Source organism: Saccopteryx leptura, chromosome 1 (assembly GCF_036850995.1).
Source record: "Saccopteryx leptura isolate mSacLep1 chromosome 1, mSacLep1_pri_phased_curated, whole genome shotgun sequence".
Classification (NCBI taxonomy): domain Eukaryota; kingdom Metazoa; phylum Chordata; class Mammalia; order Chiroptera; family Emballonuridae; genus Saccopteryx; species Saccopteryx leptura.
In genome coordinates this window covers 383,801,706-383,823,377 of record NC_089503.1, presented here as the reverse complement: position 1 = coordinate 383,823,377, position 21,672 = coordinate 383,801,706, and the positions used below count along the sequence as shown (strand labels likewise).

General features: G+C 51.5%; 1 protein-coding gene across 4 annotated transcripts in view; it reads left to right on the top strand.

Annotated features, from left to right (window-relative positions):
* MAPK14 (mitogen-activated protein kinase 14) overlaps positions 1-18,650 on the top strand; it is a 78,971-nt gene extending 60,321 nt beyond the window's left edge. For 2 of the 4 annotated variants that reach the window (XM_066359545.1, XM_066359543.1), the window contains exons 9-12: positions 4,104-4,183; positions 11,362-11,440; positions 15,433-15,606; positions 16,412-18,650. In XM_066359545.1, the coding sequence (XP_066215642.1) occupies positions 4,104-4,183; positions 11,362-11,440; positions 15,433-15,606; positions 16,412-16,479 (401 nt within the window). In that variant the 3' untranslated portion in view covers positions 16,480-18,650. Of the gene's footprint in view, positions 1-4,103; positions 4,184-8,401; positions 8,482-11,361; positions 11,441-15,432; positions 15,607-16,411 lie in introns of all 4 variants that reach the window. The other 2 variants (XM_066359544.1, XM_066359546.1) reach the window with 2 other exon arrangements.
* The last annotated feature ends 3,022 nt before the right edge of the window (positions 18,651-21,672 follow it).

Genomic DNA, 21,672 nt, shown 5'->3' with positions numbered 1-21,672 from the left:
CCTCACCTGTTCCTTCTAGCTTCCTTTTTTACTTTTGTTACAGAGGACCTCGTCTAAAGATTCCTTGTTGGCCAAACTCGTTGTTTCAGGAAGTATCAGATTTATGATTTAAATTTTGACACTGGGATCATTATATTTAAAACATTTTTAACTAACTGCAAAAATAACACCAATCTAGGAGTGGAGGAAAGGGCTCAACCTATGATGGCTTGCTGTGGAAATAACCAATTGTCATAATGCGGGCACTCTTGTATTGCTTGCTTTGCTTTGCTTATCTAAATAGCTGTGTGATGCTCCTTTCCGCCCTTCCCTGCCTGGACAGAGTGTGTGGCTTTACGGCATCTGGCTGTTGGAAGACTGACCTGTGTTTCAGGGGGTCCGCCTGCTCTCGGAGAACCCACGGTGATGTCTTCCGAGGTCTGCGTGCTTCGTGCGAACCTTCCTTCGTGCGAACCTTCCTTCGTGCGAGTGCTTCGAGCTGCGGAGTAGGTTTCCATTTGGCATTTGTGTGGTGACTGATCTCCAGAAGCCCGGCTGTCACGCTCCGCCAGCTCTCTCTGTCCACAGCCCTGCCACTCACGGCACTGTGTGTGTCACACGCTTTATGGTGCAGACTCTTCGGAGGGAGTGTTGGAGAACTTGTTGGGCCCGACATTAAATGATGCAATTTTTCTTGACTGCTTTCTTGTATATAGACTTTCCACAGAGTCTGGTTCTTCTAGATTTTGAGGGCAAGGCAGGGGGGTGGAGCTGAGTTGAAAAGTATATTAGAGAAAGTTCTTCCAAGTTAATGTGCTGAGCCCCTCTGTGGAAGCCGCTCGGGGTAAGACGGTTCCTGTCCCCCAAACCAGAGTGATCTTAGTGGCAGGTGAGTCACAGCAGTTACCTGAACAAATTTTCACCCTCTGGTTGTCAAACAAGACAGAGTGATTAAATACTATAATAGAGCTATAAGTAAGTTACTGCACAGAAGCAGTGATTAATTCAAACTCAGGACAACCAAGAAGATTTCATGGCAGTGTTCTTATTTGAGTCAGACTGGGAAGGGTAAATAAGAGAAAAGGCTTTGTAAGGGGGGAAGATGGAGGATATTCCTGTTTATGACTTAGATAAATAAGAAAATTGGAGCCCTGGCTGGTTTGCTCAGTGGTAGAGCATCAGCCTTGTGTGTGGAAATCCCGGGTTTGATTCCCAACCAGGACACACAGGAGAAGCACCCATCTGCTTCTCCACCCTTCCCCTTCTCCTTTCTCTCTTGTCTCTCTTCCCCTTCTGCAGCCAAGGCTCCATGGGAGCAAAGTTGGCCCCGGGCACTTATGATGGCTCCATGGCCTCCCCTTCAGGTGCTAGAATGGCTCCGGCCGCAATGGAGCAACACTTCCAGATGGGCAGAGTATCGCCCCCTAGTGGGCATGCCGGGTGGATCCCGGTCGGGCACATGCAGGAGTCTGTTTCTCTGCCTCCCCGCTTCTCACTTTGGAAAAATACCAAAAAAAGAAGAAGAAGAAGAAATTAGAAGCTTAGACGTGCCTGGAATAATTGTGAATTTAAGCATTGAGTACGTGGAGGAATAATAGTTTGAGGCAGGGTCAGAAGAGACACCTGAAGCCAAGTCAGGGAGGGCTGTGGACATGAGGCTGAGGAACCGGGGTCCATTCTCCAGGCAGGAGTGGGAGAAAGGCACAGGGTCTCCCAACTCGTCGCTGTAGTGAGCTGCCGCTGACCGGCAGGAGTGGTCTGCCCTTCAGGGATGTTGGGGTGAAGTGCGGGCAGTTGTGAAACACAGCCCAGAGCCTCCGCCTCTCTCAGGGAGGCAACACCGGACCCTCATTTTCAGTAGTGAGAGGTCTCTTATAAACAAGACTGCTGATCCCATTATTTCTAGAGATTAGTTTTGATGAATTGATTATAAAACTACCTGTTTGAGAGTTGAGGTAGTCTGGTTATTTTTCCATACATGATATGCTTTATCTGGGGGGAGGGGGGAGGGTAGTTGCCTAGTTAAATTTATTTCTGAAGAGTGTCAGCAAACTAAATGTCTGGAAACGGAATTACTTTAAGTGCTCAAAAAAGGATTCTGTATTGAATTCTGTTATAGTGTAATTTGGTGATCTGGGCAAGTTGGTGTCCCCCTCTCTTCTCTGCTCTGTCCCCGTTATTGTATGCTTTAAACTGTTTTTCTCATTAACACCTTCAGCCGAGAAGTTAGGTATTGAACTTTGAACCTCCAGGACACATTGATTTTTGCCCGTTGCAGATGACCAAATTCTCTGTTCTTCATTCAGAAATCTCTGGTGTGAGTGACTTGCTTATAATCTCTAGAAAAGCACACAAGTTGTTTGGGTCTAGGATGGGGTTCTGCAAACCTCTTTCCCTTAAAGGGCTGAATAGTATTTCAGGCTGTGGGGACCATCTGGTTTCTGTGGGACTGCTTGGTCTTGCTGTGTTGGGCGGAAGCAGTCCCAGACCGTAACACAAATGACAGGCGTGGCTCTGTTCCGGTAAGACGTTCCTCTGGGAAGAGGCCGCAGCTTGGGTTTTGCTGACTCCGGCCTAGGATTTTCACCCACTGAAGCCAGTTTCTTATCTGGGGAAGAAAAAAGGAAAGAACAGGGCATGATGCCAGTGGTATTATTGCACAAGGACTTCCTGTCCCGTAGGCACCTGGGGCTCGCGGAGGCCCTCACTGTGAGGCTGCACCGCCCTGCCTTTCTGTTCTGTGTGTAATGGAGAGACGTTTCTCCCGTCTTCCTCTCCACCCTGCCCTACCTTGTCCACACCTATTCTGAGTGCCCACCGGGTAGCAGGTGTGTTAGGCTGAGCACTGGAGATAAGTGTGAACGGGCAGAGTGCTCTTCCCTCCGAGAGCGCCGCTCAGTGGAGGTGACAGGCAGTACAGGCAAACAGAGGAGTTCGAGATTGTGATAAGCACTGATGTGTTCAGGTATTGTGCTGAGACAACAGAGAATGATGGGAGTGGGGCTTCTTTATATAGAGGGGGGCGCTCTCTGGGGGTGAAGTTTAGCTGAGCCGGAAGTTGAGAAGATCTAATCATGCAAAAAACCCTGACAGGGATCAGGAGGTTGTCCCCCACCCCTCCTTTTCCCGCAAATGCCGCTGTCCCCGCGGGTCAACTGTCCAGATCTTCACAGAGATCATTAAAAGTTATTTTATGTGATTCCCCCCCCCCCCTTTTTACTTTCTTTTTAGGCAAGGCTAAGAGCAGTAAGAACAAGTGGGAATTTTGGTCTTCTCGTTCACACGTGCACGTACACCCCGAGTGTGCGTGGGAGACCTGGCTCCCGGGATGAAGGTTTGGGTGCAGGGCCCATCATGTAGAACCGTCAGGGTGTGTGAGGTGCGTGGATGCGTGGACAAGGTTGAAACCCGCTGCGTCCTGCTCCGTGTCCGCACTCTTGAAGACCCGGCCGGTGCCGCGGGGGGGAGTGGCGCCCTCTGCTGGCTGTCACTCCCCGTCCTCTGGCTGCTGTAGCTGGTGCAGAGGGCGCCGCCTTCCGGAGGGTGGATGCCCAGCGCTCAGGCTCCGGGGTCTGCCCGGGCCCTCTGGTACCACTAGCTCCTCGCAGGGGGGACATGTGCAGGTGGGCTCGTGTACCCCGGGCTCCTGGGCCCTGCTGCATTTTCCTAATCTGTAGCGCTCTGCTTACCGCGACTGGCGGCTGCCCTGGCTACTTGGTGACGCTCTGGTGGAAGGTGAGGGGTCTCGGCCGTGGCTGAGCACGCGGACTGTGCCGCTCCCGTGTTTCCGCCGCGCTGTCAGCCGGAAGCCTGGCGGGAGTGGCTTCGCTGTCCTCGTAGGAGCTTCTGCAGGGGGCACGGGGTGGGCGGACGCTGGCTAGGTGGGCGGCAGCATTCTGCATCTTTGTACAGGAGGAGCACGTTGTACCTGAAGGGACCGTCCTGCAGAAGCCTTATCTAGAAGACGTCACCGTTGTTTTGCTTTGGTTTGGGTTAATTTTTGTCATGGGGTATTTTGTTTGTTCATTTTTGTTTTGTTTTGTTTTTTGTTTGTTGTTTGTTTTTTGTTTTTGCTTTTTCATTTTTATTTTGTCCCAACATTTTCCTTTATAGTCCACCATTAGATATTGATCAGTTGAAGCTCATTTTAAGACTCGTTGGAACCCCAGGGGCTGAGCTATTGAAGAAAATCTCCTCAGAGTCTGTGAGTTGATGCTTTGATTGTCATTACCTGCCCCGTGGGGCGCCTCTGTCACTTGCTTTTCCATCAGCCTGTCACTTTGACCCAGCTGTGTTTCTGAGCACATGTGCCCTGTGTGTGCTGACTCCCAGGATGAGGTGTGAGTGTGTGTGTGTGCGTGCAAGTGCACAGGGGTGTACTAGCACGCACGCACACACACCTGCCCGGTCACATGCATGAGTGTGTTTTGCTTTCCCTCTGTCTGGGTGTGCACTTCGGTCACGGGAGCCCGCATCGGGCAGTAGCACCGCATGTGGTGAATGAGATTTGAGATTCGAATTCATGCCCAGAGGTAAATGGGGAACGTGGGTCTCTGCTCTCCGGCCCTGACTCCCTCTTCCTCACAAGTCCAGCACACCCTGGGGCTCCTCCGCTCTCAGGCTCGCCCTTGTCCTCAGAGCGTGGGGTGCACCACGTAGGGGTCCAGCGCCATCACCGAAAGAACGGAGCGTGCATTGTCTGCTTGCTCGCCCTCGCCCCTTCCCCGTGTCAGAGTAGACGACCCGCACGTCCTGTGTGAAGTGTCTGTGCCCCACGGGTTCCTCCCTACCCTGTCTGCAGACCCACAGAGGTAGCATCCCCTGTAACCCTTCCTGCCACAACCTGCCTTTGTCATTACACATCCCCACCCGCCGAGGAAAAGCCTTGGCGCTGGCGACTTCCTGTCTCCGCGCAGGCATGTGCAGAGAAGCCGCGGCTTCCTCTGCCTGGGATTTCCTGCCACTGGTCATGTTCTGGGGCAGGAGACGGGAGAGAAAGTCCTGAAAGGCCAGCCTTTCTCCCCGCCCCCCCTCCCCGCTGCCAGGCAGTTGGGTAAAAGGACAAAGAGCCGGGAGCCAGGCTTCTGTGGTCCGTCCTGGGTCCTCCTCCTGACCGGAGGGGCCCCGCCCCCAGCCGGGAAGACTGCTGGGAGGTTCAGCAGGGGGGCCTGAGCAGGCCGTCCTCTCCCTCTGTCCTCTGATACGTGTCTGGTACGTTCCTGAGAAGGACCACGAAGCCCGGGAGTTTATGAACGGCCCCCCACACCACCACGGTGTCGGAGAACGCAGCGCCCCATTTCCCTTTGCCTCATCTACTTTCTGAGGCCGAGGGGGCGGAGGGGGCGGAGGCTTGCAGGAGTCACGTGCCCAGTCACCTGGCGGAGTAGAGCGCAGACCCCAGGTGTTCTGATAGTGTAGTCTCCACGTGGCCGTACGCTTCTGAAAGTCAGTGTTTGTCTGCAAGAATGTTTTCTTTTGCTTTATAAGATGCTGGAGCAAATCAAGGAAGCTAGGAGAAGAAGCTTAGAGAGGACGGCGAGGCTTAGAGAGACTGGCTGGTAGATAGAGAGGACCTGAGGGCAGGGGAACCAGGGGAAGTTGGGCTAATCACCAACAGTGCCAGTGAGACCAGATAGCAAATGCACTGTCTGGGGGTGGCTGCCAGCAGCTGCCCCTCGGTGCCCTGCCCACTCCCAGCTATCTGCCTTACTGATGGGGGCGTCAGCCACAGGAATTTCTAAGAGAAAAGGTTCAGGTAGAATAGTATTCACCTGCCATTAATCCACCATTTACTTATTTATTTGGGAGAGAAAGAGAGCGTGCGGGAAAGGAACAGACAGGGAGAGAGTTGAGAAACATCAACTCATAGTTGTGTCACTTTAGTCGTTCACTGATTGTTTCTCATGCATGCCTTGACCCAGGGCTCCATCTGAGCCAGTGACCCCTTGCTCAAGCCAGCGACCTTGGGATCATGTCGATGATCCTGCATTCAAGCCACATGAACCTGGCTCATGTCGGCGGCCTCCGGGTTTTGAACCTGGGTCCTCAACATTCCAGGTTGACGCTCTGTTCACTGCGCCACCACCAGTCAGGGCATCCCCCATTTATTTTTAAGAAAGGAACAACGTCAGTTGCCTAACATCGAGCTGTCTTTCTCGTTTGTGAAATAGGGCATGTTATATATTACATAACTGAAGTAGAGTGGGGCATAATAAAATTGATAACCAGAGTACAGAACTTATTCAGATAATACTGTACTGAGTATTGGACGAAGAGAGGTTATTCCCCCCGCCCCTGTGTTGTTACGGTGAGTGGATAAAGGAGTCTACACAGTCAGAAGGGTGGGCCAGAGTAAGTTCATGTCAGTGACACCCCCCACGTCCCCATTTATTTTAAGAGCACGTGATGTGTGGAATACATGCTAGGTAGCTAACAAAGCCAGGTGAATGCTATTGTTTAAAGATTTAAAAAATTAAAAGAAACATTCGTTATGGAAGGAAGGTAGTAAACAGAAAGGCAGTAGCTGTTTTCGATACTCCTGGAGAGGAATGCAATAGTGCGGGAACTCGGTCAGTAAGGAGTGGGATGTGCTGACTCAGAGAACGCAGCTGTGCACGGGCCCAGGGCAGGGGGTGCGTGGGGGTTGTGACGGGTGGCCAAGGAGGTAGGATTTTTCCAGTTGGTGACCCAGGACCTGTAGTGATTAGTGAAAGAACAAAAAATCATATTAAGAAAACAAAACAAAACAAAAAGCCCTTTTACTGACTCTCACGTTTTTCTCTAGAAATTCATTTTTTCTAACTCCTGACAAGAAAGGGCTAGAATAACCTGACTAACGGACAAGTGCAGAAACTATGCAGGCCCCGTCCGGAGTGGGGCAGAAGCAGGCCTGCAGCGGTGCGTGCAGGAAGCACGGTGTATTCTTGTGTTGTTATTTATTCAGCGCTGTAGTATTTTCCATGCGAACAGTGTCAGCCTCCTTTTGGCCCCCCTGTGTTATTCCCAAGAAAGGAGAGAGGCCGGGAAGATTCCAACATTTTAAAGCCCACCTGGTGCTCCACTATTGCCTCTTTGCTTGCTGACCCTCTTGTCACTTCTCTCGGCATGCAAACGTTACATAATTTGTTTAGAGGCCGATCTAAACTTCACTGTGAGAACTTGAGAACCTCCTGCCGAATTTGCTGGTCCCCCTGTCTGGGTGTCGGGAGCCGAAAAGGCCAGGGGTAGAACCCAGCTCCTGTCCGACGGCCAGCCCCTAAACGTGTTTGTAGTGATCTGACCACTAGGCACTTGAAGTTCAGGGAATAAGCAAAGTGGAAAGATTACTGAGGGAGCCACAAGGCCGTGAAGTCACTTGACCAGGGTGCTTACGAGGAAGATAACGCAGGCAGGCCTTTGTAGTTACCTAAGAAGGGGATAGGACAAGGTTTCTATGGGGTCGTGCGGAGGATCTTTAAAACCCCGTCACTTCTGCTTTAATAGGAGCACAGGGTGAGTTAACCACTCCCATATATTCTGGAGGGAGTCGCGTTAAAATCGATGGCACAGCCCCGGGGGGGGGGGGGGGGAGTTGAGAGCACGGCTTTCGTTTGTTCGTGTGGCAGACCTCAGAGCACTGCTTTCTGTCCAGTAACTGCCGAGTGTGTTTCTGCAAACTTGGTCCCAGCTGTTTGTTAGGTGAGGTCAGTCCGCTCACCTAGTCAAGATACTGTGGGAGAGACCGCTGTGGCATGCAGCCTGTGGCTTCTGTTTTGCCTTCTCCGCTAGCTTCTAACTGCCCCCTCCCCACCCCGCCCTCTATTCCCTCTCTTCACTTCCCTGGGTGTTTGTGGCATGTATTTTAAATGTACCACGACTAACGTCTTTGAAATTTGACATGGCTCATCAACACGTACGCCCACCCGTATCTCACATTTGGAGCGTGGTGCCTTGGAGAATCACCAGAACCCGGGCCACAAAGACGTGACCTCCTCCTTAAATGGAGACACTTAGATATATATATATTTTTTTGTTCTAAGTTGAGTCAACTGATTTCTGAGTCCCCTCTATTTACCTCCCAGGCAAACCAACTCTGACCATCTATACTTGAAAAGAGTTCTCTGGCTGGCATCCTGGATCAAGGAGAGCTCTCTTCCCGGGGAGCCTAAACTATGTCATGTTAAGGATGATGATGAAAGGACAGGAAATGTTTCTTATCTGCACTGCGGTCACTGGCTCCAGGCCTGATAACTCTCATGCCATTCACAGAAGCACGCTCCAATCTGCAGCCCTGGGCTCTGGCCTGGGGCGGGTTAGGGGGGATGAGTGGGCACAGGGTTTCTGTTTTGGGGGTGGCTTTTGGCTTTTAAAACTTGAGTTGGAAGTTATTATTATTATTTTTTGCACTGTATTGTTTAACAATGCCCTTGACTAGGCATCTAAGATATTAACCAGCTTCAGCAGATTATGCGTCTGACGGGGACGCCCCCTGCTTACCTCATTAACAGGATGCCAAGCCATGAGGTGAGAACAATGTAGACAGACGGGCACGTAAGGCCTCGCTCTCAGTGTTGACGTCACTGACCGCTGGCACTTACCCCAGAGGGCTGCGGAGGTGCGTCTGCCGCCGCGGGAGGTGGACGTTTGGGGACCGTGTCCCCCAGCCCTCTAGGTTGAAGGGACAGTGTGCAGACTTGTGCATAGAAACACTGTTACCTTTATATTTGGGTGTCGTGACATTAGTGCTCAGAGGCTGTGTTGTGTTTCCCTGTGTCCCGGGCCTGCGGGGGGCAGGCGTCAGCATGCTCTCCTGCTCGACAGTGTTTTATAATGACCTCAGGAGGCTTCTTCGATAAAGAAAACAAACTGAAATACCCAACCACTGACAAAACGCTAGATTTAAAAGAGCGTGCAAAAATAAATAAATAAATGCAAATACATATGTAGAGCTAGGTGCCCTTTTTTCATTTTTTTTTTCAAGAGAGTGAAAGAGGAAGGTAGAAGGTGAGAAGCATCAACTTGCAGTTGCTTTCACTGTAGTTGTGCATTGATTGCTTCTCCTACGTGACTTGACCGGGGCCAAGCCAGTGACCCCTGTGCTGACCAGCCGTGCTCAGAGCCTCGGGGCTTCCAACCGGTGACCTCAGTGTTCCGGGTGGATACTTTATCCAGTGTGTCACCACTGGTCAGGCTTTTTACCAATTCCTTTTTTGTATTTTTCCGCAATTAGAAGCGGGGAGGCAGTCAGACAGACTCCTGCATGCGCCCAAATGGGATCTACCCGGCATGCTCACCAGGGGGCGATGCTCTGCCCATCTGGGCCGTTGCTCCATTGCAGCTGAAGCCATTCTAGCACCTGAGGCGGAGGCCATGGAGCCATCCTCAGCGCCTGGGCCAACTTTGCTCCAATGGAGCCTTGGCTCTGGGAGGGGAAGAGAGAGACAGAGAGGAAGGAGAGAGGGAGGGGTGGAGAAGCAGATGGGCGCTTCTCCTGTGTGCCCTGACCGGGAATCGAACCCCGGATTTCCACATGCCAGGCCGACGCTCTACCGCTGAACCAACTGGCTGGGGTGCTTTTTACTGATTCTTCACTAAACTGTTGTTTTCTCAGAGGCAGTTGGGGCACTGTTTGTAAGGTGCCCTCCATCTTTCTGGGAGCCAGGTTGGCATCACAGAGGCCCGTCCCTGACCTGAAGCTTTGTTTCCCCTCCGGCTGGACTGAGATGGCCCTTTCTCTACCTGTTTCTCGTTGGAGGGACGACTGTCCTCTGCATGAGACGGACAGGCCCCTCTTTACCTCTGTTTCCCCTTCGGCCTCTTCTCTGTGTGCTCGAGGCGGAAGGGGTGTAGCCGTTCAGACAGTCAATTCCTACAACGTTTTTTTCGAGTCAGAAAGATTCTCAAATGCTGTATCCAGGTGGGTCTCTCCTGCCTGCTGCATGTAGGAGAAGAAGGGGAAGTTGCCCTAGCAACCAGAACTTTCTCTCACCTTGTGTGTGGGTGTGTGCATGTGCATGCGTGTGTGGATGTGTGTGCACATGTACGTACCTTCACTGCTGAGGAATTAATTGTAAGGAGGTGGTGAAGATAGATTCAGAGTTTGCTCTCAACTCCTCAGATGGACTGACCGTGGGATTTCTTCCTCGAAACAAGGAAGGTCACCGATGTCGTTTAATACCTTTTATCTGAAGCACGCAACTTATGAGTTACGTCAGTATTTATGTGAAGATTCTCAAGACCCGTTTTTGGCTTTGCCTTGATTAGAACTGTTCAGTCCTTGAAAGAATTTGTCACCTTAACGTTCCTTAGAGTGAAGCTCTGGAGTCAGGAACCTGGGACGTCCTCAGGAAATGAAGGCAGACCCCCCCCCCCCAAAGGCGACAGTGAGAGCGGCTGGGGTTTGTGGGGCTCTCGCTCCGAACCTCACACTGTGCTGATGAGGTTCGCTGTCGCTAGTCCTCACCTGGCACTGTGGGGGAGGCACTGCTAGGGACCCCTTTTTACAGGTGAGGAACTCAAGACTTACAGATAGTCAGTAACTTGCCCAAAGTGTTCAAGTCAAGATTCAAATCCAAGCCTGTCCCACCACAGACACCAAACTTAGAACAAATTGTCTCGGTGATATAAATGTTGTTTGTATAAATCGGGAATTTAGTTTGGAGCTCTTTCATGAGTTTTATCTCGCCTGAGTGGCACAGTAACCGTATGATATCATAGGCAGCCAAACGCTAACCTCTGATACTGATATTTTGCAGATGAGATCATTGTTACGTTACTCGCCCGAGAAGATGTAGCTTGTAAATGGTAGGGGAAGGATTTCTGCTTAGGCCATGTTACTTATAATCCACTATTCTTTGTCACTCTTATTGCATTAGTCTATTTAAAAGGTTTTTGAGTCTCTGAGAGTAATATACAAAGCTTACCTGTGCTTTCTCATTATTGAGATTACTCTGTTAGCCAGGTTTAATGTTGATATTTTCCCGATGTGCAGAGAGCACCGACTAAGGTCAGCACCACCAACTGACTGCCTTTAGGTGATCTATACGTAGGACTACCAACTCCTACACCAGTTTTAGTTTCAGGAAGGCTGTCTCAGGAAGGGCTGCGTCTTAGATATCTTAGCCCCATTTTTTTTTTAACTTCTGACCCTGGGATCAGAGAGCAAACAGAAAGGAACTTGATTGGTTGGCACCCATGTCCACTGGAAGTAGGACCGTGAGATGCAGCAGGGACATAGCAAAGGTGGTGACCACCAGTGAGGACTGCAGTCTTCAGTGAGTATGGAGAGGCTGGAGCAAGCCGACCTTGTCAGCGCACCCTCGTTCTCTGACGGCGCCAAGACTTCTCTGAGGACGGTGACATCCTTGAACAAAAAAGTCACGTTGAAACCCTCTGTTTTTGCAGGCGAGAAACTACATTCAGTCCCTGACCCAGATGCCGAAGATGAACTTTGCGAATGTATTTATTGGTGCCAATCCCTTGGGTAAGTTGACTAGGTCATAAATGGAATCTGACATACATCAGGGCCGGTGACTTGCTCACCACTGCTGCCATTTGTCACCTGCCGAGGGTGAGCAGGACCGAGGCACGGCCGGCCGTTTGGGGGCCTCCGGGAGCTCCCCGCAGTGGGCCTGCCCTGCCTGCAGCGTCCCGGGCTGGCCGTTTGGGGGCCTCCGGGAGCTCCCCGCAGTGGGCCTGCCCTGCCTGCAGCGTCCCGGGCTGCAGGGCCCGCACCCTCCTGGGCTGTCCCCTTCCCTCCACGTCCTCCGCCCCACCCCAGACCTAACCACTCTCGCTGGGGGGGCTAATTTGCCACCTCAGGCTACAGGACATACACTGCCTTGGCTGAAGAAGGGGGTGCTTTAGTTCTTAAGGTGGGGGGCTGGCATGTGCCTTGGCTGGCCGCCGAATGTGGCATTGCCTGAGGCTCTGACACCCTGACTCGGAGAGAGTGCAGCAGACGGTGGCAGATGCAGAGAACTCCAACCAGGACCTCCCTGTGCCAGACGGGGCCCTGAGAGGCTGGGACAACAGCGCGAGCCATCTTCCTCCTTTCCGGAAGGTTGTGCAGTGGCTCAGCCCCTTGCTGAAGTGTCCTGGCTGCTGGTTGAGCTTTCGAGGGCTGACAGCCGCGAGGGCCTCTTTGGAGCTGGAGTGCTGAGCGGCCCCACCCCAGGGAGTGCGTCCTCCGCCGTGACCGCAGCCAGTGGTTTCGCGGTCACTGTGATAACTCCTGTAACAGCTCAGGTGCACACGCCCTGTGAGGTGCCAGGTGACAGTGGATGAGTCCATGGCCGCCTCAGAGATGCAGAGCCTGTGGTGACTCCACAGCAGGGGTCCCCAAACTTTTTACACAGGGGGCCAGTTCACTGTCCCTCAGACCGTTGGAGGACCGGACTATAACAAAAACTATGAACAAATCCCTATGCACACTGCACATATCTTATTTTAAAGTAAAAAAACAAAACGGGAACAAATACAATATTTAAAATAAAGAACAAGTAAATTTAAATCAACAACTGACCAGTATTTCAATGGGAACTATGCTCCTCTCACTGACCACCAATGAAAGAGGTGCCCCTTCAGGAAGTGCTGCGGGGCCGGATAAATGGCCTCAGGGGGCCGCATGCGGCCCGCGGGCCATAGTTTGGGGACCCCTGCTCCACAGGGTCAGCAGGGGAGGACAGACTCCCCCTGGATTGGGCTGGGTGTGTGTCTCCCTGCTGTGCTCTCGTGGGCTTTGCATGGTTGAGTTGAGCTGTGTTATCTCGTCCGGGGGCCTGTGAGAAGCTCTCTTTGAGTCGTGAGCACTCCCAAGAATTTTGGAGATGCTGTTGTGTGCTGGCAGCTTTCTCGTCTGTCATTCCGTTCAGAATATTTTTCCCATCCTGTCAGCTCATGTTTTAGACGTGACAGTGCTTACTGTTTGACTTCCTGTTAGCTTACTCACATTTGTAGATTTATTTTTCCAGGGGAGGTGGTGTGTGTGTGTGTGTGTGTGTCTGTGTGTGTGTGTGTGTGTTTCCAGCAGCTTATTTAGGTCACTTCCACCCTGAGAGGTGTTCCCTTCTCTGGAATCATGATATCTAAACATTCTGAAAAGCAGACACCACTTAGTAATACAGACTGCCCCGAGCTGGGCGGAGGCTTTGAGCCGTGCGGTGCCCAGCACTGCTGTCCTCGGAGCTTACACACGCCTGGCAGCCTCTGCCAGACAGTGGTGATGTGATGGGAAGAGCCTCTTCTTGCAGACTTCTGAGCACACGGTGTTACCATGAACTTGTGCCAGAATATTACTGAGCAGGAATACACCAGTAATGTAAATATTGACCTCGGTTTTGCCAGTCACTGACCTCACGCTTCACCAGAACTCTCAAAATAGGATTAAATTGCCCTTGGATATGTTATTGTGTGTATTTGTATCTGTCAGGACCATGGAAGAATCCTTTTCTTACCCCTGACCTTGTTCCCTGTCAAGGTATTACTTATAAGGACGTGGTCCTTTTTACCCCGCGGTGGCAGAAACCGTAGGATTCAACTGTAGCTGATAAAGTTTCTATTCGCTAAGACAAGGAGGAGGATCTGTATCTCGCCGTTCCTACCAGGGCTTTGAAGTGTAAACATAGGAACTTGAATCGACACGTAAATATTCGTGTTTCCTCCGTGGGTGGCTCTGGAAGGCAGGCTGTGGGATGGGGGGGGAGGGTTTACAGGCCCCCCCCCCCATGCGCACGGGAATAGATTTCTTCAGGAACGGGTCCTCTTCCCTCCCATCCCTGCCCCTTCCTCATTTAAGAAACCAGCTGTAGTTTGCAAAGCCTTTATTCACTGAAGTGCTATCTGTGGTCATGGCTCTATTTATCCGGCACCGTTCTGAAACTTGCAACATCCTCATTTGAAAGAATTAGGGGGGAAATCACCATTTTGTGGCCCCTGATGACGTAACTGCCGTGAAGAAAAGTCAGTGGGTACGCAAAGCCTTAAGCGAGAGGACCTGGTGGTGGTCACATGGTCCCGGGGCGTCCTGCAGGTTGCCTGCTGGGGGGTGAGGGTGAAAAGGAACCGGCCCTGAGCACCCAGACTCGGCCTCATTCTGCGTGGGATGCGTGGCCTCAGCGCTCCGTTGCAGACGCAGAGTCGGTCGCCTGTGAAATATTCTTGCCAAAAGTGTTTCGGCCACTTCTCACCAAACTTTTTGGCCCAACATGGTTTTCAGGAAAGACAAGGGATAGAGGAAAACAGGGTGTGGACATGATGGATAGTCTTAAAATGACTGACTGTCTTTTCAGGGCAGGCTGGGAAAACGGGGTTATCCTCGGTTCAGGGGGACGGAAACCCAGTCCTGTGCGGTGTCTGGCCCTGCATTGGCTCCTGGTGTGAACAGAGCAGGTGTGAAAGACACCTTGGGGATAAGTGGAGGCATTTCAACTCTAACTGGAGTTTAGATGATATTTGGGGATTGTCAGCTGAAATGACGGGTTTATGATTGTGTAGGAAGATGTCTTTATGCTGAAATACGTAGGGGTAAAGATCGTGTCTGTAACTTCACTTTGAAACAGTTCAGCAAAAATATACTGCTCACAAAAACTAGGGGAAATTTTATAGCTTCATATTTACTTTGAAATATCCCCTAATTTTTTATTTTATTTTATTTATTCATTTTAGAAAGGAGAGAGAGAGAGAGAGAGAGAGAAGGGGGGGAGGAGCAGGGAGCATCAACTCCCATATGTGCCTTGACCAGGCAAGCCCAGGGTTTCGAACTGGCGACCTCAGTGTTCCAGGTCAACGCTTCATCTACTGCGCCACCACAGGTCAGGCATCCCCTAATTTTTGTGAGCAGTCTATATATATAAAGAAATACAAAGTGCCAATTGTTGGATGTGGGTGATGTACATGTGAGTATTTACTGTATTGTTTTGTGAATTGACATTTTTCTCAGTGAAAATCTTAAAAATATAATACCCCTTTCCCCACGTACCATGTTTTTCACCCCCAACGCCCAGGTAAACACCTCCATTTGTCCTCTGTTTGAAGACCCGTGTAATGAATATTCATTTGCCTTATCTTAGTAATTAAACAGTGAAGGGGGGCCCAGGAGCTGAAAAGTTAAAAACGAGCCCCACCCACCTCTTCTAGATTCCTCGGTTGCACGCTTTTATTTTGACACAATGTGGCTGTCGTGGGGACAGGTGGACAAGGACACTCCCCAAAGTCCAGTGCAAACAGAAGCTCAGTTATTTTTAAAAATATTCTTTTTTTAAAAATGATGCAAAACACATCCATACTCGCGCACACGTGCGCACGCAGGTGCGAGACATGTGATCATATGTCCGGGAGCCGACAGTTTGAGAGGAGAAGTCTTTGTTTAGGTTTGAAGGGTCAAGACTGTGTGTTTGCTTCCTAAGGCACCCCTGCTTGGTAACCCCGTTAGAAATAAAAACTCTCCTCTCTCCTCCCCGCCCGGGGCGCGAGCAGCTGTGGACCTGCTGGAGAAGATGCTTGTGCTGGACTCCGACAAGAGGATCACCGCGGCCCAGGCCCTGGCACACGCCTACTTCTCCCAGTACCACGACCCCGACGACGAGCCGGTGGCGGACCCTTACGATCAGTCCTTCGAGAGCAGGGACCTCCTCATAGACGAGTGGAAAAGTAAGTCCCGGCCTCCAGCTTCCCGGCCTCCAGCTTCCCGTCCGGCTCGGGAGCGTAGATTTTGAACGGTGTTTGCTAGGCGAGCCGCTCGCCGAAGGCCGCGGGCAAAGTAAATTTCTGGCTCTCTGCCTCTCAGCCTAAGCCCGTCCTCGGGGTGTCTGGCGTGCGGAGGGAGCGGCTGCTCTTCCGCGGGAGCCTGCGGGTGACGGCTCCGGAGCTCGGACACGCTGGTGCTGGGTTCTGGTCTTGCGCTCCGCCCTCACGTCCGCCTCCGCCTCTGAGGTTCTCGGAACCTCTTTCCCTACCGCGTCGCTGTGAGATGGCTGATAGGGAGGGGGAGGGGTGTTTTCACAGTTTTGCCGTAGACAGGACAGGGGCAAAGAGAGTTTGTATCTTCCCCATTACCTTAGAACCTGGCTAGGGGCACAGCGGAGTGGAACCGGTGACTCCCTAGGTCCCTGCTCACAGCCTTTCCATAGAACATAAGTTCATGACAACGGGGGGATCCGGAAGCCAGGACGGTGTGTGGCCGGAGCTCGTGGGGGAGCGCTCGGTCACGCCTGAGCTCTAAAGAGGAGGCCCTGAGTGATGAGGGAAATGAGAAAAAAATGCTTTCTTCATACGTAGCCCTGAACTTCTGTGTGATCACACGGCCCGTTGGGATCTCACACACGGCAGTTACCGCAAGCAGCCGTCCGAGCTCGGCCCGGGCGGGGGGCGGGTCTGCGGCTCAGAAGTCCCGGCGCTCGCGGGCACCACGGGCAGTCTGAACTCTCACATCCCGCTTCTCCTTCCCGTTTTCTAGGCCTGACCTACGATGAAGTCGTCAGCTTTGTGCCTCCACCCCTTGACCAAGAAGAGATGGAATCCTGAGCGCCTGGCGTCTGTTCTGTTGACCCCACTTCACTGTGAGGGGACGGCCTTTTCACGGGAAACTCTTCCAAATCTCATCCAAGTGCCTCTTGTTGCAAAGACCCCCCTCCACGGTGGGAGAGGGGGGTGTGTGCGCGTGCGCGCGTGTGTGTTGTGTCCGTGTCTGTCTTTGGGAGGGTAAGAATGACGAGCAAACCACGATCACGGTGACTTCGCGGAGTGACAGCTGCTCCGTGGCAGCCCCCGCCACCCCAGCTTTGCGACCGTCAGTCAGCTCGGGCCGGCGAGAGCAGCCCCGCGCGGTCTGGTGTGTTTAGTGCAAAGTAAAACAGATTCAGTGTCCCAGATCCCAGTCACGCTTTTCACCAGTTTGGCCTCTCCCGTGGCCCCACCTTGACGGCTCACACCTGGCTGCCTCAGACCTGAAGCTGTCCCTCAGCGATGCGTGACGGCCACCAAGGACCAGCCGGCTTCTGTGCTCTAGTCCAAGGTGAACCCGCTCTGCGTGATTCTCAGAACTCAGCAGATGTATCTGAAACTAAATGCGTTTGTGCCTTAAAAGGGGAGACGAGAGTGTGGGTGGTCAGAGGGCCGCAGAGGACGTTCAGAGCTGGGGGGGGGGGGGCACCGCGTGTGCATGTGTGAGCATGCGTCTATGTGCTTCTCTTTCTCCCTCACCCCGGGCACTGCCGCCCTCCCTCCGCGTGCCCCGCCCTCGGTGCCCGCGGTCCGAGTGCTCCCTGTGCCCTGCGCCCCCAGAGGGACGCCGCGTTTGTTGCACGCCTCGCTGTTTGAAGCATGCGCAGCTGCTTGTCCTGTTTCCTTTCGGGAGGCCCTGGCACCGGGAGAGTTTGCCAGGGAAGACTTCGCGGGTAGTTCAGAACCCGTGTCACCTTGGCCTCTGCGCTGGGCAGGTGACGTCACCTTCTCGCCAGCCCCCCCTCCACCCCCGGCGCGATTTTGTGTTGAACACAACTGATACTCCAGGTGCTTTTTTGATGTGACTATGATGAAGAAATGGAACAGATGGATGTCTAGCATTTTCTTTCTTGCCATCTGGTTTTCAACAAAACTATTTTTGGGGGAGCCATCACCGGAAAGATAGGGCTGTCCCCAGGAGTCTCTCAGACGTCGGAAGATGAGCTGTTCTCTTCACTCCCGATAACCAATGCTAAGAAATGCCGAAAATCAAAGTGAAAAGTGAAAACGCGCACGAGGCCAGAAACTCTCTATTGCTATTTTTGTCTAAATATGGTTATTTAAAAAAAAAAAAAAAAAAAGGAATGAGGTGTCTTTTCCACCCTTCTTTGGAAAAGGGTCTTCTTGGCAGCTCCACGGTGACTTCTGGGTCTTGGTTTCAGGGAGAAGTGAATTTTGTATATCGCAGGAACCCTTTGAGAGAATGTGACTCTTGTCGATGGGGAGAAAGGGCAAATTATTCTAATGTTTTGTATTTTCAAACTTTATACAGATGAAATATCCTCAGGGGTGGAGAAGCGTTGTTCTCATAGCTTTGCATCCTGTGTGACATCAGGGGCCCGTTTATTTAAACCTTGTGTGAAATAAGAGAGTGTAAAAAGCCACTTCAGTGTTGGCCCCTGTGACAGGAGCTTGTCATCAGGCCAAGGTGTCTCCATGTCTCTGTCACCATGCGGTGGCGCATGCACTCCAGAGAGACAGGGTGGGCCCCCGGGGTCAGCCAGCTGGGGCCGAAAGGAAGGCAGGCAGGCTGGTGGTGATCACAGCACACCTGGGGGGTCTCCCTGCTTTAAAGGAAGACGAATGCCCAGGCCTCATCTCCTGATAACGCGGTTCAGATCCTCAGAGTCACAGCCAGATGGGTTTTGTCGGCCATTTGGGGATTGTGCGTGCTAAGTGTGATCGCCCACGGAAGCGTTTCCGTGTTTCCGTCGGGGTCCCGGCCATCGTGGCCACCTGCACAGTAGGCGCCGAGCGCCCCCAGGGCCGGGCCTCCGCTGGTGCCTGTGGAAGTGCTCCCCGGGTTTCTGAGAACACTGCCCCCCCCTCCTGATTTCTCTGAACAGAAAGCAGAAGACAGAGGGAAACTGCTATTTTATTTGTATTCATGAACTTGGCTGTAATCAGTTTTATTGCCATATAGGATGTCCTCCAATACCACTGGTCAAAATAAAGCCTATTTTTCAAATGTAGTGAGTTTTTTCATTTTATTCTGTTTTTCTCTCGGCCATTTTTATTTGGTGCTGAATGTGGCTTTATATCAGTGCCCTTTCCACCGTGGCCTGGCGTGTGTTTCCGACAGATCTTAATGTCACTCCTCAACTTTAGCAAACCTTTACAGAGCTCCTCTGTCGTGCCCTTCACGGCGGAGCAGATCCGAGTCTTGGAAGCAGTGGGTCACGCAGAGAGCTGAAGAACAAGGCTGAAGAACAAGCTGCCCGGGTGTCGGGGTGGCCTGGGGCCGGCGGTCCGCCAACCAGGGTCCGAGGGCCACCAGCTCCAGTCTACCAGTGTTTGTGCGTAGCCGCTCAGAAATGATTTTTACATGATTAAAATAAGAACAGTATTTTTGTAGCATATGTAAAATAATAATGTCCAGTTCAAACATCAGTGCCCACGAATAAAGTCTTACTAGGACGCAGTTACCCACTTGTTTACCTGTTGTCTGTGGCTGCAGTGACCGAGGTGAATCATTGCGACAGAGACCGTGTGCCCTGCAAAGCTGAACTATTGACTCTTCCACAGAAAATGTTTGCCAACCCCCGGCCTTGGCTTTCCATTTCCTCCTTTGTGAAATGAAGTGGTATTTTTGTTTGTTTGTTTGTTGAAGTGGGTGTTTAGATTCAGTTCATCTTTGACATCCTAAGACTCTCTGTCGAAAGTATATTTTTATTTTTAAATTTCCAGAGGGAAGATTGTAGGTGTACAGTTATGTGTCATTGTTTATAGGCTTTTAAGCATTTTACATGTTGCGTGACTCTTGTCTACGGCCCTTGACAATATTCTCCAAATCGACTGACTTGCATCACAGGATTTAAAGGACCAGCAGCTGCTTTTAGGGCCTGTGGGCGTGGCTTTCTTTTCTCAGTGGCTGAGAATGCTGACTGGTGTCCCAGGGTGGACAGTGGACTGTGCAGCAGTGTACTAGCCCCGTGCCATCTGGTCCCTGGCTGGCCATGGGAATGACAGCAGTGACAAAAGGCAGACCAAGCTCAGGCTTTTCCCTTCTTTCTGTTCTCGGTGACTTCTTAAAGGGCCAGCAGAAAAGGCACGCAGTTGTCACATGTGATCCATCAGCCCCGGGAAGGATCAGAACGTGGGAGGAAATATTTTGCCATGACGACACAACCTTCCTTCTAGGCTACTGAGAGCAGAGGCGTGTTTAGCTCAGGGAGAGAGTTGACACTGGGAAAAGTTCACGGAGTGCATCCACGTAAGATGGGGACCAGAATTTCACAGTATGTGGTGGGGATTGGGGGAGAGAGGAAGTCTGGCTGGGACTTTTATCATGAAAACAACAAAATTATGAAATCACATTCACAATTTCAAATATAGTCTTAAAAGGAACAAAGAATCAACCAAATGGTTTTAAAGTGAAACCGCATGTAGTGTGGTATAATATCCTTCCCATTTGAATTTTTTTTTAAGTGAGGGCAGGGGAGATAGTGAGACAGACTCTTGCATGCACCCCTGACCAGGATCCAGCTAGCAGTCTCATCTGGGGCCAATGCTTGAGTACCAAGCTATTTTTAGTGCCTGAGGCTGATGCTCTCGGACCAACCATTCCGTCTGAGCTATACTCAGCATCTGGGGCCATGCTTGAACCAATTGAGCCATGCTGTGGGAGGGGAAGAGGGAGAGATGGGGGAAGAGAAGGGGTGTGAGAAGCAGATGGTATCTTCTCCTGTATTCCCTGACCGGGGATCGAACATGGGATGTCCACACTGGGCCAATGCTCTCTCCACTGAACCACCGGCCAGGTCCCCCACTTGCTTTTTGCAGCATAATCTTAGGTAAATTTTGCAAAAATATTTGAGTCTTCCTGAGTTTCCCTAAGGATCTCAGTCTTCTGCTGTCCACACCATTCTTTTCTGCGTGTACCTGTTGGTGACCACAGGTCCCCTTATGAACTGGACTGTCCGCCAGGTCCACAGTTTTCAGTGGCTTTGCTTGAGATTGGAGCCGTTTCCTAGCATTGTTTATATATATAAAGTTCACCAAATCCACTGTCTTTTTTTACAAGATTTGCAATTATTGCAATTAATCCCCATTATATCATATTTGTGTCATCGGCCATAGGCTGACAGTGTACATCAGAAACTAACAGGAGAGACCAGGCCAGAGTGGCTAAGGAGGGACCCTCTGGGTTCAGGTACTTAGGAAGCGAGAAGGGACTGATTTGATAAGGAGCCCGCTCAGGCGTGTTTTCACGTGATGATGTTCACAAGGACTTGGCTAACGGATATGTGGTTGATGCTTTTTATTTATGATACAGATGTTTCAATATGCTTGCCCTTTGAACTTCGCCAATTTATAGTTCTCAGAACTTAAAGGCCTCCTAAGTGTACAAAGGAGAAAGTGGAAGGTTATTCAGGGTTATGTGCTTGGTAATGGTGAACCATTGGAAGGAACCCACATGTCTGTCAGTAAGGACTGGAAAAGTTGGTCACTAGTACAGTGGGGTACCAGACAGCTGGGCATGGCGACATGTGCAGGACGGCTGATGGGCAAGAAACAGGAAGTGGCAAACTACAGCTCGCCCTCCCCTTGTACTGATCGATTAATAGTATTTGGCTAGGAAACCCAGAGGGACACGGAGCCAACTCTCCACAGTCACCTCTGGGGTATAGAGAGGGATTACAGAGGTGGCTCTAACCTATTGTACACTCTCTGTTATATTTGCTTTTCTTTTTTAACTAACTTTTCCTTTTTTTTTTTTTTTTCTGAAGTTGGAAACGGGGAGGCAGTCACACAGACTCCTGCATGCACCGACCGGGATCCACCTGGCACGCCCACCAGGGGGCGATGCTCTGCTCTGCCCATCTTGGGGCGTTGCTCTGCCGCAATCAGAGCCATTCTAGCGCCCGAGGCAGAGGCCACAGAGCCATCCTCAGCGCCCGGGCAAACTTTGCTCCAGTGGAGCCTTGGCTGCGGGAGGGGAAGAGAGAGAGAGAAAGGAGAGGGGGAGGCGTGGAGAAGCAGACGGGCGCCTCT